We start from the raw sequence: 13,550 nt of genomic DNA, 5'->3' as shown, positions 1-13,550 counted from the left end.
TCTTCGGAGAGCATGAATGGTCGCTGTATAGCTTCTAAAGTATGGCTGCCTAGGAGACGTAGCCTGCTCCGCTGCGCAAGTCCTAATGTTTTTTTTTGTCTACACTATTCTCGGTAGGGTGAAAATTTACTGTACTATTGCTCCACTTATATGTGTACCTGGATGCAGTTCACGTCTCAAAATATTCGAGTGATATTCGCATTTAGGAATAGTGATCAATCAATCAATCAATCAATCAATCAATCAATCAATCAATCAATCAATCAATCAATCAATCAATCAATCAATCAATCAATCAATCAATCAATCAATCAATCAATCAATCAATTGGATTAGCGCAATTACGACAAGATACATTGAAATTCATTTTGAAGTATCGGCGCTGTGGTTTCAGCGCGAAATTAAAAAAAATGAAGTTCAAATTTCATATGCCCAGCAATCGCTAACCTTTGTTCCCAGCAAATATACCCGCCGTGGTTGCTTAGTGGCTTTGGTGTTGCGCTGCTGAGCACGAGGTCGCGAAATCAAATCCCGACCACGGCGGCCGCATATCGATGGCGGCAAAATACAAGAAAAAAAGAAAGAACACCCGTATACTTAGATTAAGGTGCACGCTAAAGAACCCCAGGTGGTCAAAATTAAACCGGAGTCCCCACACCACGGCGTGCTTCATAACCAGATCGTGGTTATGGCACGTAAAACCCCACAATTTTTTCTTCCGATAAATGAATACGTTTACAGCGAATACTTTACACGTTCGAGCTGACGTAATGTTGGTATTTAGTGTCTGTTTATATTTATCAGCCTCCCTCCTCCACTTGCATTTGTGCGGCAAATGTCATAGATGCAGGAGCCAACTAGCCCACTAAAACGATACCTGCCCGACGCGTGGAGCAAAGTGCGAGAGAGAGTGAAACTTACCAGCGTGACGGGGTCTTCGGAGCAGCGGCCGGTGTTCCAGGAATTCGCGCATTTCGCCCACCGTGGCACGCCGTGGAACGAGTTGAAGAAGTAGAACAGGGCCCACGAGAACAGCACCGCGTACAGCGCCGTCATGAAGAACGAGGCCGCGACGCCCGCCAGGCCCACGCCTGCAGTGCAACGTATCGTATACACGCGTACATACATACATACATACATACATACATACATACATACATACATACATACATACATACATACATACATACATACATACATACATACATACATACATACATACATACATACATACTCTTAATCTTGTTCCATTATGTGGAACATGTTGCAATTTGCGTTTACTTAGTAGAACCTATGTGGAAAGAAATTAAAAGTTTGCGCATGTGAATATTACATGCATACATGTATGCATATATGTATGTAATATGCACATACATACCACACATACATACATGTATGCATGTGCGGGATGAAATTTTAGGCTTGGACGGTGTACCATTATCTGGCAATTTCTTTTGCCCAAGTATCGCCGTAATGATAAAGGCCGCAATATAATGACACTTGCGACAGACGGGCTACAAAATTTGAACGAAGTAAGTCAAGCTTAAATTTTGCATTCGGTGTCGGTTACAGATGTGAAGCTTCTATACACGGCGAGAAGGATCAGAAGGACCGAGGGGCCCGATTTGTTGATATAGTATAACATACAGTGAGCAATACTTAACTCGATCTAGCTTCACCTCACCGGGGATATATTTCGAACACTGTCAACTACCACCATATATTATTGTCGAATGCGCCGCCATGCCGGCTCTGCCGATTGGATCATGGGGCGACTACACCGTCTCCGATTGGCTCCAAACGCAAACATGGCGGCAGAACGCGGCTACATGTGCGAATTGGGAAGTGTGTCCAGAAAATCTCCGTCAGGCTTCAGGCCATCAATTAAACATTATTCTGACTTCGCATGTGCCGCTTTATTCATATCCCATGATATGGGGCCGGATCCTTGTGCTCAATTCAGGACACAAAATTTTAAGGCACGCCGAAGCAACGACGTGGTAGTTGGCTACCTATTACATGTTCCAAGAAAACATTAAGACAACTCGCACGATATATATGCATAAGAAAACATTAAGAGACCGGATAGCTCCTTGTTTGCAGGCTTCCTCAATACCTGCTTTGGCCACGCGAAGATACTAATTTCTGCCATCTGTAGCAGTCATGCCACAGCGAAAAAAACGCGACGCGCTCCCGCGTCGGACAGCACGTGAAAGGAAGTCGGTATCGAGAGAGCCAAGTCTCAAGGCCAGCCGAGCCATTTACGTTCGCGCGCATTTGTACAACGTCTCGCTTTGTTCCCTGCGCGCCGTAATGAAGCGGTGGTTGCGGCGAATGGAAGCAAAATGCAGAGGGTCCAGCTGAGGCCCGTATACGCTTATCATACAGAATGTCGTCGCGAACAGCAGCGCCAGGCGCACACGACTATTCTGGCTAAACGGCCGGATCGTTCGCACTCAAATGCACGCCGCGCGGAGGTGACATTTCGCGGTGTACGCATCTTCATATCACGTTCGAGTGCATTACTTGCCCTATAGTTAGTGCAGAATAAGTCAGGAGTACCGTGCCGCCTGCGGCGATGCCATACAAAAAAAAATAGCGTTGAGTATGCCGGGGGGGGGGGGGGGGGGGGAACTGGTGGCGCCGTCTATCGTTGTTAGGGTGAAATTGTGGGCTGCGAGCGAAATTCATTGCGCGCCTTGTACCGCCGTTGCGGAGACAGACGGCGCCACCGGTTCAGTTCCCGCTTATCCTATAATTTTTTTTGTCCGGCACCGGCGCAGGCTACGAGCCGATACCTCTAACATTTTTTATCACGGGCAAAATAGGCAAATCATTAGGCACCGCAACGATGGCGTCAAAGTGTATTTCACAGCGAAAATGTCGCGTATAGGTGCGAATTTACAAGTATGCTTTGTATTTTTTTTTCCTTATGGAAAACGCAGACTTACGCGAACCTGCCGTTTTGCAAATCAGAAAGAGATACGTCTTTTGGCAAAAACTACATAAAACAGCTTCACCATGCATTCGAAATATGTAGAGGTGTACCGCAAGCAATTTTCGGCGATTGTTCACCCAACGTACCTCCATTGAGACAAAAGAAAATGAGTTCATTGCTCGCTCCCACCACGTCGGTTCTTAACACGGTCATTCAGTTGGTGTTCTCTTTGTTTCTCCGTAAGGGCGCTTCATCGTATAACACACTAATTAGCAACATCCTGACGTAGTCTATCCTCAACGTAAGCTGTTTGTCAAGTGGATCCTGTTCTATTACGCCAAAAAAGAAACCAGCGGGCATAGTTTCGTTCAATGGCTGACTGGCCACAAAAATTCCTCTGACAAGCTGAATGCCTCCCCTGACAACTCGCGTGCCGCTGTGCATGACGGTCGAGTTAACGAAGAATGACGTCATGAGTCTGTGCATAATTTAAGACCTCGGCCAGGAAAACTTCCATGACTATAGTGGGCCTATAGGGAACAAAATGTGTAACCCATAACTCGACATAGATAGATAGATAGATAGATAGATAGATAGATAGATAGATAGATAGATAGATAGATAGATAGATAGATAGATAGATAGATAGATAGATACTGGACGCCAGCTAATTCTTTTGACAACGGTATACAGAAAGTGGCAATTATTTATGGGTGAAAAGGCGCACTCCTGCAGCCTGCTTTCGGTGCGTTATGCACGCCACGTTACACATAAAGCGATCATTTTCGTTGGGTAAAAAAAAAAAAAAAAATCCCGAGGTCACTTTGACTCCGTGTTCCTTTCACTCCCGTTTACCCTCAATAAAAAATATATATGGCCACATCTCTGGACGTTTCCCTGCAAATGGGGCCTACAAGCACGTAAGCGTGGTGGTTCTTCGTCAGCACGCGCGATGTAGACGTCAATGGCAGCTTCACAGAAATACCATCGCCATCGTATACGTAGTTTTGGTTTTGTACGACGGACGGGTACATTTGCATCAACAGCACCACTCAAGTGGATGTTTCTAAGCACATTTCTCCCCAATTTACCTTCAAAATAAATAAAATAATACAAAAGAGGCCACATTCGTGGCTACGCGCAACGTCTCACGAATAGCCTCCGCGCTCTGCTGGCGCTCCTATTCATCTCTTTGGGCCTCTATTGACTCTCGACTCTATAGGAGAGGCGAAGGCCACTCTATGGGCGGAAACGAGCCACGATTGCACTGAAAGCCAGGGCACGAGATAAAGAAAAGAAATATGTATGTATATAATAAAAAAAAAGAAAGAAAGCAGCAGGGCCCCGTCCGGCCGTCCCCCCTCGTCCGTCAATGCGGAGTAGATACAGGAAGCGCCGCCGGTTACAAACAACCTATGGTGACAGCAGCGCGACGGACGGTCCTTGAACGTACGTCGGTGTAGTCTGGCCGGTTGGCTGGCCGGTTGGCTGGCTTTTCTGCGTAGCGCCCAACCCCGTCCCACTGGGTTTCTTCCAGACTATCATTCAAACCCAGCCGAGTTCCGGCACGTTGCGAAACGCGGTGTCGGCCCTCTTCTACGTCGCGAGTTCTTTCCGTGCCGCTTTCCGCGCGCTGTTGTTGAATGATAATATGTGTAAATGTCGCAGCCAGCCCGCGCACTATAGGGCCCCTGTAACGTAAAACTAATCCAATCCTTTTTTTTTTTTAATTCCACTCTCCTGACGTGAAACTTAGGTATCAGCCGACGCAAGCATCAGGCAGTGACCCGCAGCGTTGTCTGAACACCTCGATCAAACGCTCTTCTCGTTCATAGGTGGTCACCTTTGTTCGCTTTCAAAGCGAATAACATTGCCTACACTGAGTGCTTTTTCTTACCTAATTGGTGGAAAACAGGCTAGGAGCACGCTCAAGTGGAGAGGGTTTCCATGTGGCCGAGCCAGCTCAGTGAAAGAAGATAACCAGATGAAGAGGGCGGTGCAAGCGTCTGCGATTGGTCCGCTTCCCCTTACTCAGCTTGCGGTGAGTGGTCGAAAATCGCGGCGGCGTGCAGCGGACGGTTAAGAATGCCGCTAAAACAGATCCTCAGCAAAGAAGAGTTGGCAGCGCGAGGTCATATACTTGCCGAAAGGGCTCCGATAACGTTTTACTGCCACGCAAAAAGGTTTATTATACGGAAATAAATCCATGCTCACCAGCAGGTGCTACGAGTAGCGAGCGCCTGACCGATCGGCGGGCAGCCATCTTTTATTGCTTGCGGAACGGGGCATTCTCTGGCTATACAAAAAGAACTCAATTTTGTTCGGCATATTAACGCATCACTTTGACGTGGTGAGATTTCGCGGTTTTGCGACGTGGCGTGACAGGCAGGCGAAGTGGGCGCAGCCTGAGCACTTTTGACCAATAGCAAAGGGCTAATGGTGAAAAGACGTCGAATCAGAAATAATTATTTTTTTGTTCGGTTTAATCATGCATAATCTGTGTGTACACGTCATATCATAATGGGGAGCTATGGCTGTTTTTGTGACGTCGCGTAACAGACAGGCAAAGTTGGGGGGTAGCCCGAAATTTTGTTGTCCAATCGTGCACGGCTCATTGCAGAAATTTGAACCGAAATGTTTGGAATAGCCTTACGTTATAGAGCCCTAGGACACACAAGGTATGAAAGACGAAATTATGCACACGCGGTTAACTTTCAGTCCTTTTGTTTCTGTAGTATGCCGACTGGTCATGATGGATCACCGACTCGCCCGAGTACAGGCTTTTTATCTAAATAGTCCGTTAATCTTTATCTCTATGCTCAACATGTATTTTCCTATATACACTATACTGTGCTATCTTATCCGTTGTCACCGACCCAACCACTAGCAACAGGCCGTTGTGATTTTAACACGATGGTGGATAGATAGAGTGTGTGGTCACCGGTACTACATGCATCCTGTACTTCCTTGCTTACATTACCATCAGCCGATAAAAAAAAAAAGTCACCTCGAATGATACTGCCTGTCAATAGCTATTCCAAACACTATCAACAGACGAATGCGAATAGGAGATCCTACGAAAATTATAATTAAACGAATTTGTTCTAGGTGTGCGGGAGAGCTCCTGTAAAACCGCTTTGTTAGCACGCTGTTTAAGGTTTTACATAGGTGCTGTTCCTAGCAAATCGTCTTCACAGCGGCTTCGGAATAGGAACACACACACACGCGCGCACAACAAACAAACAAACAAACAAACAAACAGACAGACAAACAAACAAACAAACAAACAAACAAACAAAGAAACAAACAAACAAACAAACATAAACAAGCACACAGTGATACGTGTACTCGACATGTGAGCCAGTAAACCTGAAATAAATCAGTCGTTCTGATTGAAAACGAAAGCACACGTGACTTGTCTTCTCCTTACGGGCGCATTGAATGCCCATTTCTTCTATTGCGAGATTTTACGATTTTACCCGCAGAGTGTGCGGGAGCTGCTGAATGAAATGGGGCGGCGAAGGAAGCGTGCGCATACCTTTCATGAGCGGACAGAGCTTGGCGATGGCAGCGATGGGCCCGGACTGCGTCACTCGACCGGCAGCCATCTCGATGCAGATCATGGGCATGCCGCACACCACGAGAAGGGTCAGGTACGCCATCATGAAAGGTCCTGCGCCACGAAGAGGCATGCAAACGAAGCTCATTATACGCCGGCCAGGCATCACCACCGTGGTTTGCAAAGCCAACCACCACACTCTGTACGGCATTTTCGCGTCGACACGATGTTCAGTCGGTTGGATTGCGGTGAGAGGGCAATCGCTTTGTTTCTTTTATATGGTCATAAGGCTATATAAAGGCATATTCGTTGTTCATACATTGTATTCGAACACAGCTGGTGCGATAAAAGAAACCATGCTCATTGCATCGCGAAGACTGCTTTTCCTTGATGAAATGGCATAACATACTGCGAAGGAGAAACTAAGAATCGGGCGGCTTGGACGAGGAAGTAAACATAAAGCAGAAATTTAGGGGGGAAATTAATGAGTCGGCATAGAGGACTCATAATTTATCTCCCTCGGTAATACATGAAAGGAGCACCCGTTGTCTTTGTAACGTGGCTAAACCTTCTTTCGCTAGTGTCGCTTGAATAACGAAAAAATAAAGAAAGGCACCGAGGGTATGTAGCCAGTAAAATAAGAAAAAAAAAGCAACGGATCCGCTGCTTTTGCTGAACTGCATGAAAGTAGTGGGCTGGATTCCAGTGGGCTGGAATCCAGCCCACCACTTTCAGCCGCTTCCAGCCGGCTGCTTCACGTGAAGCTTCACGACCAACTTCGCGCAGGCAGATATATGCAGACCCCCGTAATACTTCGCCCTCCCGGCGGGCTACACGGGCTGCGCGAGGCGAACATGTGCGTAGACTGCCGAAACATGATATCATCATCATCATCATCATCATCATCATCATCATCATCATCATCATCATCATCATCATCATCGTCGTCGTCGTCGTCGTCGTCGTCGTTGCCTAAGTCAACTCGCAGGACGAAGGGAATAAAGAACACGTTTCGACTGAACTTGTACAAGTCTTCGGATCTTTATAATAATGATCCCCTTACTGAATTTCATATACCGACAGAGCTTAACAGGCGTCTCGAAACTGTTATTCACCGTCTGAGACTGGGTAGTGCGTACACACACGCACACACACACTTGCACAAGCGAAGGTTTTATAACGTATTGGCCGAGCTGAAAAACATCACAGCGCAGATGAAGATGCGCGACATCTACTTTTAGAATTCAGCAGATACATTGAACGAAGAAACCGGATGGCGTCAGAACGTATGAGATTCGATCGAAGACCAATGAGCCGGCCGTTAGAAGCTGCTGGGACCGTGGCCAACAAATCGCCATGAAAAACGCACGTTCACTGCTCTTGAAGAGTTTTTGTGGCTCACCAGATATTGCGGGGAATACCGAGTTTCGCCTGGGGAAAACATTCACTGCACGTATGCGCATTGTACATATGTATAATCTATGGCAGAGTAACCAGTAGGGCTTGTTGGTTGAACAAAATGGAAGAATGCAGCCCGGGAACCGATGGAGACAAGGGATGCACTCAGTACACAGACACAGCGCTGAATTTCGACAAAAACGTTTATTTTGCCGGTGCGCAGCTGGTTTTAAAGCGAACACTTGGCAAAAGGACAACAAGATCACACATGCGCACAGAACCTGCTCATGCCGCTATAGCACCCTGGCATTTGAAGCTCTTTTTCACACAAGGCTATCGAGGGACAACTGACACTTATTTCGCGCACGTGAAATTGCGACAGCCTCGATAATTTCTCTAGTAAGACTTGGCTTGCTCCTAGATACAATCTTGCATTTGTCGAAGACAGGTTTGCACCCACAGTCGCGACAGTGCACGCCTAGATGACTTTGAGTAGTCTTGCTAACATTGTTATGGTGTTCCCTAAGCCGATCGTTAATGCATCGGCCGGTTTGCCTGATGTAGGCTTTACCACATGGGATGGGTACCTCATATACGACACACTGGGCACACCGTGTGAAGCGCTGTGATTAGTTTTACACCGGACCTTCTCTTGGAAGAGAGCGCAAGTATGCTTACTGAGTGACACCAGTTTTCTATAGGCGCGGAAAAAACGTCAAAATTTGCACTCCGGTCAACCTTCTTAAGGTAGCGTGAGATTCCAGAAAAATGTGGAATAACTGCCTTCCCTGTGTTCTCACGACTTTGACCTTCTATCATCTGTGTCCGTGCGCGACCTTGTCTCCGGCCTCTTTTGTCTCTATCGGTTTCTGCGCTGTAGCCTTCCACCATAATCTATACTTTTTTTGTTCTCTTTGTATATGTATGTATCTGTATTGTATTGCAGTGCTTGTCATATTTATAAGGGATAATCTTACTATGCACATTTATCTCTAATGCCAATATGTGTATTTGTACTGCGTCTGCCATGTTTCTTACCCTTAACATGAGTCAGTATGTAGTGTCTCAATTTTTTCAGTTTTGTGACACCTAAAACTACTCGAAATTTGTGATATTATGCGATAATATGTGATGCATGTCACCCACGTGAAAAAGGAGTAGCCGTCACCACATTTCGGCACGAACATCTCATTATTTATTCATGCCAATAATTAAAAAAAAAAGCCGATATTCAATTATCCCAGTCTTGCGTCAGGTTGGCTCCATTTTATGCCGCGAGACGTTCTAATCTCGACACGCCGGCTGTTAATTCTCTGCTGCCGCCTTTGGACGAGTTTTTCTTCCCTCGACACCAATTTCCTTTTTTAATTTCTTTGGTTTTACCATAAAACACCACCAGTTATCTGCTATGTATATTACATGACCTTCCCCACTACATTTCACCCTTTTTATCCCTGTACGTAAAACACGATTCCACATCACGGTAAATTAGTAGTTTTGTTTGTCTTTATTTCTGGCCACGCGGACTTCATGAACAAACACTAAAAAAGAAGAAAAAAGCTATGAAAGGTTATTTCAGCAAAAAGCTAGTTTAGTAATTACTTAATTATCAAATGGTCTTCTGAGCTATTCACAACTGAAGGGTTATTTGAGCAAAAAGTTAGTAATTACTTAATTAGCAATTGGTTTTCTGAACTATTCGCAACTGAAACATCGCTCCGGAGTGCTTCCCCTGCTTATATATAAGAATTTTGCGGTATCAGGATATCTACAGTTGGATATAACGAAGTATAGATCGTCGGTTACATGTGGTCGCAGGCAGACCGTATAAGCATTGTAAGACTGCCGCCAACGAAAGAAATAATAATTGTATACGTGCGTTATTTAGATATATCTAACGTTGGCTATTATACAACTTTTTGTTTGGCTCCGCCGAAGGTTTGTTTTGACGGCAAGCCCGACACTAACGCAAACACTTGTTGCGCCACGAAGCGGCGGATCGTTGTAAACGAGCTCGACCGTACGTATACCTGTATCGTCGTCGTTACACGCTGTACACGTGGGCGTGAAAGAAGTCTATTCAAATGAGGTCGAAGCGTCCTCTTCGTCCTTCTCGCGTACAGGGGCGCGTATATGCCATGCACTTGAAAGAGTTGGCAGCGCCCTGCCGACTCCTCGAATGTATTATCAATCGTCAATGTGTCCATGGATAACCCTTCCACAGAGACGGAGATCGTGCCCATATTTTGTTTTTTCACATTAGCATAACGGATGGAAACTGCTGCCAAGAAGTAGCGGACGACGGAGACGAGTCGACGTCAACGTTGGCTGGGACCTTTGCGCAAACAACTTCGGTCACCCCTCCAGTCTCCTTCTTTCTTTTTTTTTCTTTTTCTTTTCTCTCCTTAAGCCTACGTCGCAAGAACTTCGAGAACACTCTGCGCGAAAGCAAACACAACTAACTTTCTTATATACGGACGACTAGGTGCCGCAGTGGGGAAGAAGAAGAAGAAGTCCCTCCGAGCGGCCGCTGATTCTTCGGGGAGATATTGTTTTCTGTTTTCTTCAAGAATTAGTGCTGTGTTGAGACTTCGCTGTTGTCCAGAGAGAACGAACATCCCGTGGGATACCTGTGTGCTGGAGATCGCGCACAGTATCGCGTGGTTTTGCTGCGCTCCGCAGCCCATCTACGCCTGCCACGGCGGTGGGCGGCAAAGAACACCGGCACGAGCCATATGTTCGACAGCGCATTCCTAGGCGCATGAGTGCCGCAGAATCGGCGCCGCACTCGGAAGTGCCACACCACGCGCCTAATGTCATCAAGCCGGCGACGCTAGTTTTCAACGCTGCCCTACCTTCCAGCCACCTTCAGTGAATATGGCTGAGACAAGCGAAAGTGAAGCCAAGAAACCACGGGTTGACGACGACAAGACATCTACCTATGAGCTAAGTGAAGATGAAGACATAGACTGCGATGACACGCCGTTCTCCTTGTTATCATATAAAAAGAAGCGGCCTGAGGGAATTCCAGTTGTTTTTCGACCCTCACAGGAAGGCCGCAACTTCTGGCAAGTGAATCCGAACCGCGCTGCGTCGGAAATTGTCTCCGCGGCAAAGGAAAAAGTACAGTCATTCCGCGTGAACAGAGATGGAAGTTTTGCTGTCAACGTTACTTCAGTCTCATCTGCAAGACATCTTCTGTCGATGAGCGAAGTGGCTGGTTTGGGAGCCAAGCCATTCATTCCGGCATCTTATACCAAGAATGTCGGCAAGATACGCCATGTGCCAGTTGAGTATACAGAAGAACAACTGGTTGACTTCCTGAAGGACTTTGGCGTGACATCTGCCCGTCGTCAGGCACGCTACAATCGCCAAGAAGATGGAGCGGTAGAATCACGCCCTCTGAGATCTGTCATTCTCCATTTCAGAGAAGATAAACCAATGCCGCAACGAGTGCATCTAGGTTTCACGAGTCATCCCGTAGAAGAATATCACGGCCCTGCTCTGAGATGCTACAACTGCCAGAGATTTGGACATCTATCGAAGAAATGCCGCAGTCCACGTCGCTGCAAGATATGCTCAGAAGACCACGACCATTCAGAGTGCAAGTCTGTGTGTCAGCCAAAGTGTGCCAACTGTGGCGGAAACCATACAGCTTCCTTCTCCGGGTGCCCTCAGAGCAGAGCTGCCTCAAGGTTGCGCAGACATGAGTTGAAATACGGAAGGCTGCCTCCTCGAAATGCGCCCCCACCCAACCTTGATGCTGTAAGATGCGCGCCTACAACTGCCAACAAAGAGAAAGAGCAAGTGGTCAATATGAACTATTCTGCAGCTCTAAAGCACTCAGGTCGACAACATTCTGACAGCGAGCGACACGATCCACCTCCAGAGAACACTACTCATCTTGCCCAGGCTTCGAGTGAACTTAGCCGACCTTCTAAACAACGCCCTGTGCCATTGACACAGCAGCCTCACCTAACATCTGAGCGACTACCTCAACATTCGCCTCAACCACATCTGTCATCCCAGCGACCATCTCAGTCAGCTCTTCAGCGACCTGCTTCGAGCACACATGGAGCTTCAGCGTCGTTTGGTGATTACGCGTCTTTACCCGTGGCACAGATGATCCTGCCCGTGCTATTCACAGCTCTGCGTGCAATTCTCAGTGCCATTCCACACGCAAACAACCTTCCAGAGGTAAAAGCACTGCTTTCTATGGAATCGTTGGTGCTTCCACAACCACCAACAGCTCCACTGCAGGCTTACAATGAATAATCGTTATAACAATGTTTTCATATTTCAGTGGAATGCTAATAGCCTTCGAAATAAGTCAGCTGATTTTCGCAAACTACTAGCTCAACATAACTTTCCTGTTTTATGCATACAGGAAGCAGGCGTACGAGATGACTTTCGTCTTTCGAACTATGTTATATATAAATCATCGCGCATTGCTGGAAGTAGTAGAGCGATGTTATGCGTGAGAAAAGACCTGCCGTCCTATTTAATACAGTCGAGCGATTCAAACATACCGGAGTTCGTAGCATGCAAGATATCTTTTAGAAATACAAGCGTCACAGTGATCAGTATTTATCTACAATGTTCTAGCAAAATATCAGTAGACAGCTTGGTGAATGTGTTTGGTATCGCAAACTCACATGTGCTGGTTTGTGGGGACTTCAACGCACATAACGTCATCTGGGGCAGTGAATATAATGATTCCCGTGGAAGCATTATAGAGTCTGCCGCAGAAAAAAGTAATCTGATTGTGTTAAATGACAGCTCTCCAACGTTCTTGCGGGGGTTTCGTTACTCAAGCTGTATAGATGTTACGCTCTGCTCCCAAGACCTTCTTGATGGTGTTGAATGGTCAACGGACATAGAAACGCACGGTAGTGATCATTTTCCGATCCTGGTCAAACATCGCCTCATACGGAGTAAAGGGACCCGCCGCTACTCAAAGTATACTAATTGGCAAAGTTTTCGGCACCATTTAAGTAATTCATTGGGTGAAAATCCGAACTTTCAAAGTTTTGCAAATACATTGTATGAGTCCTACAAGAACTGCACAAAGCAAGTCATTGTTCCAAATGAATACGCTGCAGTCGACGGCGAATATGAATGCCTAAGAGCAATTAGAAGGCGCGCAGAACGGGCTTACCGCCGCAGTGGAAAGCTGGACGACTACAAGATGGCACAGAAAGTTCAGTCAACTTCGCGCAGACGCTTACAAAAATTAGGCACAAGAAAATGGCGAGAATACTGCGCGTCGTTGTCTCCGTTTACTCCAGTTCCCAGAATATGGTCCGTTGTCCGATCTTTTGGTGGTCCAGTTACCCAGAGCCATCCCTTTCGAGCCCTTGCCGTAGCTCGAAGCACTCCGGAAACATCTGTTGCTGACGAATTTTGTCAACTTATATCCAGACCAGGAATTCCGTTTACTTGCCTACAATTTGCGAGTTCGACAACACTAGCAGAACAGAAGCTTCGTGCGTGCTTTATATCACAACATCCACAACTTGATTGTGAGTTTAGTTTAAATGAATTGAAAAGTGCTCTTTCGTCATGCCGTACAAAGACAACCGCAGGCCCAGATGGTGTAACGTATGTGATGTTAAAGAACCTAGGTCCAGTAGGAAGAATGACTCTTTTGGAGAT

At 46.4% G+C, this 13,550-nt stretch overlaps 1 protein-coding gene across 1 annotated transcript in view; it reads right to left on the bottom strand.

The window, feature by feature from the left end:
- The window catches only part of LOC126517490 (sodium- and chloride-dependent GABA transporter 1-like), a 99,047-nt gene that overhangs the window by 28,009 nt on the left and 57,488 nt on the right, over nucleotides 1-13,550 (bottom strand). Inside the window, exons 2-3 of the mRNA XM_050167223.3 lie at nucleotides 6,477-6,611; nucleotides 922-1,091 (exon numbers count right to left, since the gene is read on the bottom strand). Coding sequence (XP_050023180.1) covers nucleotides 922-1,091; nucleotides 6,477-6,611 — 305 coding nt within the window. The remainder of the gene's footprint in view (nucleotides 1-921; nucleotides 1,092-6,476; nucleotides 6,612-13,550) is intronic.

The sequence above is a fragment of the Dermacentor andersoni genome, chromosome 3 (assembly GCF_023375885.2).
Source record: "Dermacentor andersoni chromosome 3, qqDerAnde1_hic_scaffold, whole genome shotgun sequence".
In the NCBI taxonomy this organism is placed as follows: domain Eukaryota; kingdom Metazoa; phylum Arthropoda; class Arachnida; order Ixodida; family Ixodidae; genus Dermacentor; species Dermacentor andersoni.
This window is presented reverse-complemented; position numbering and strand designations above follow the sequence as displayed.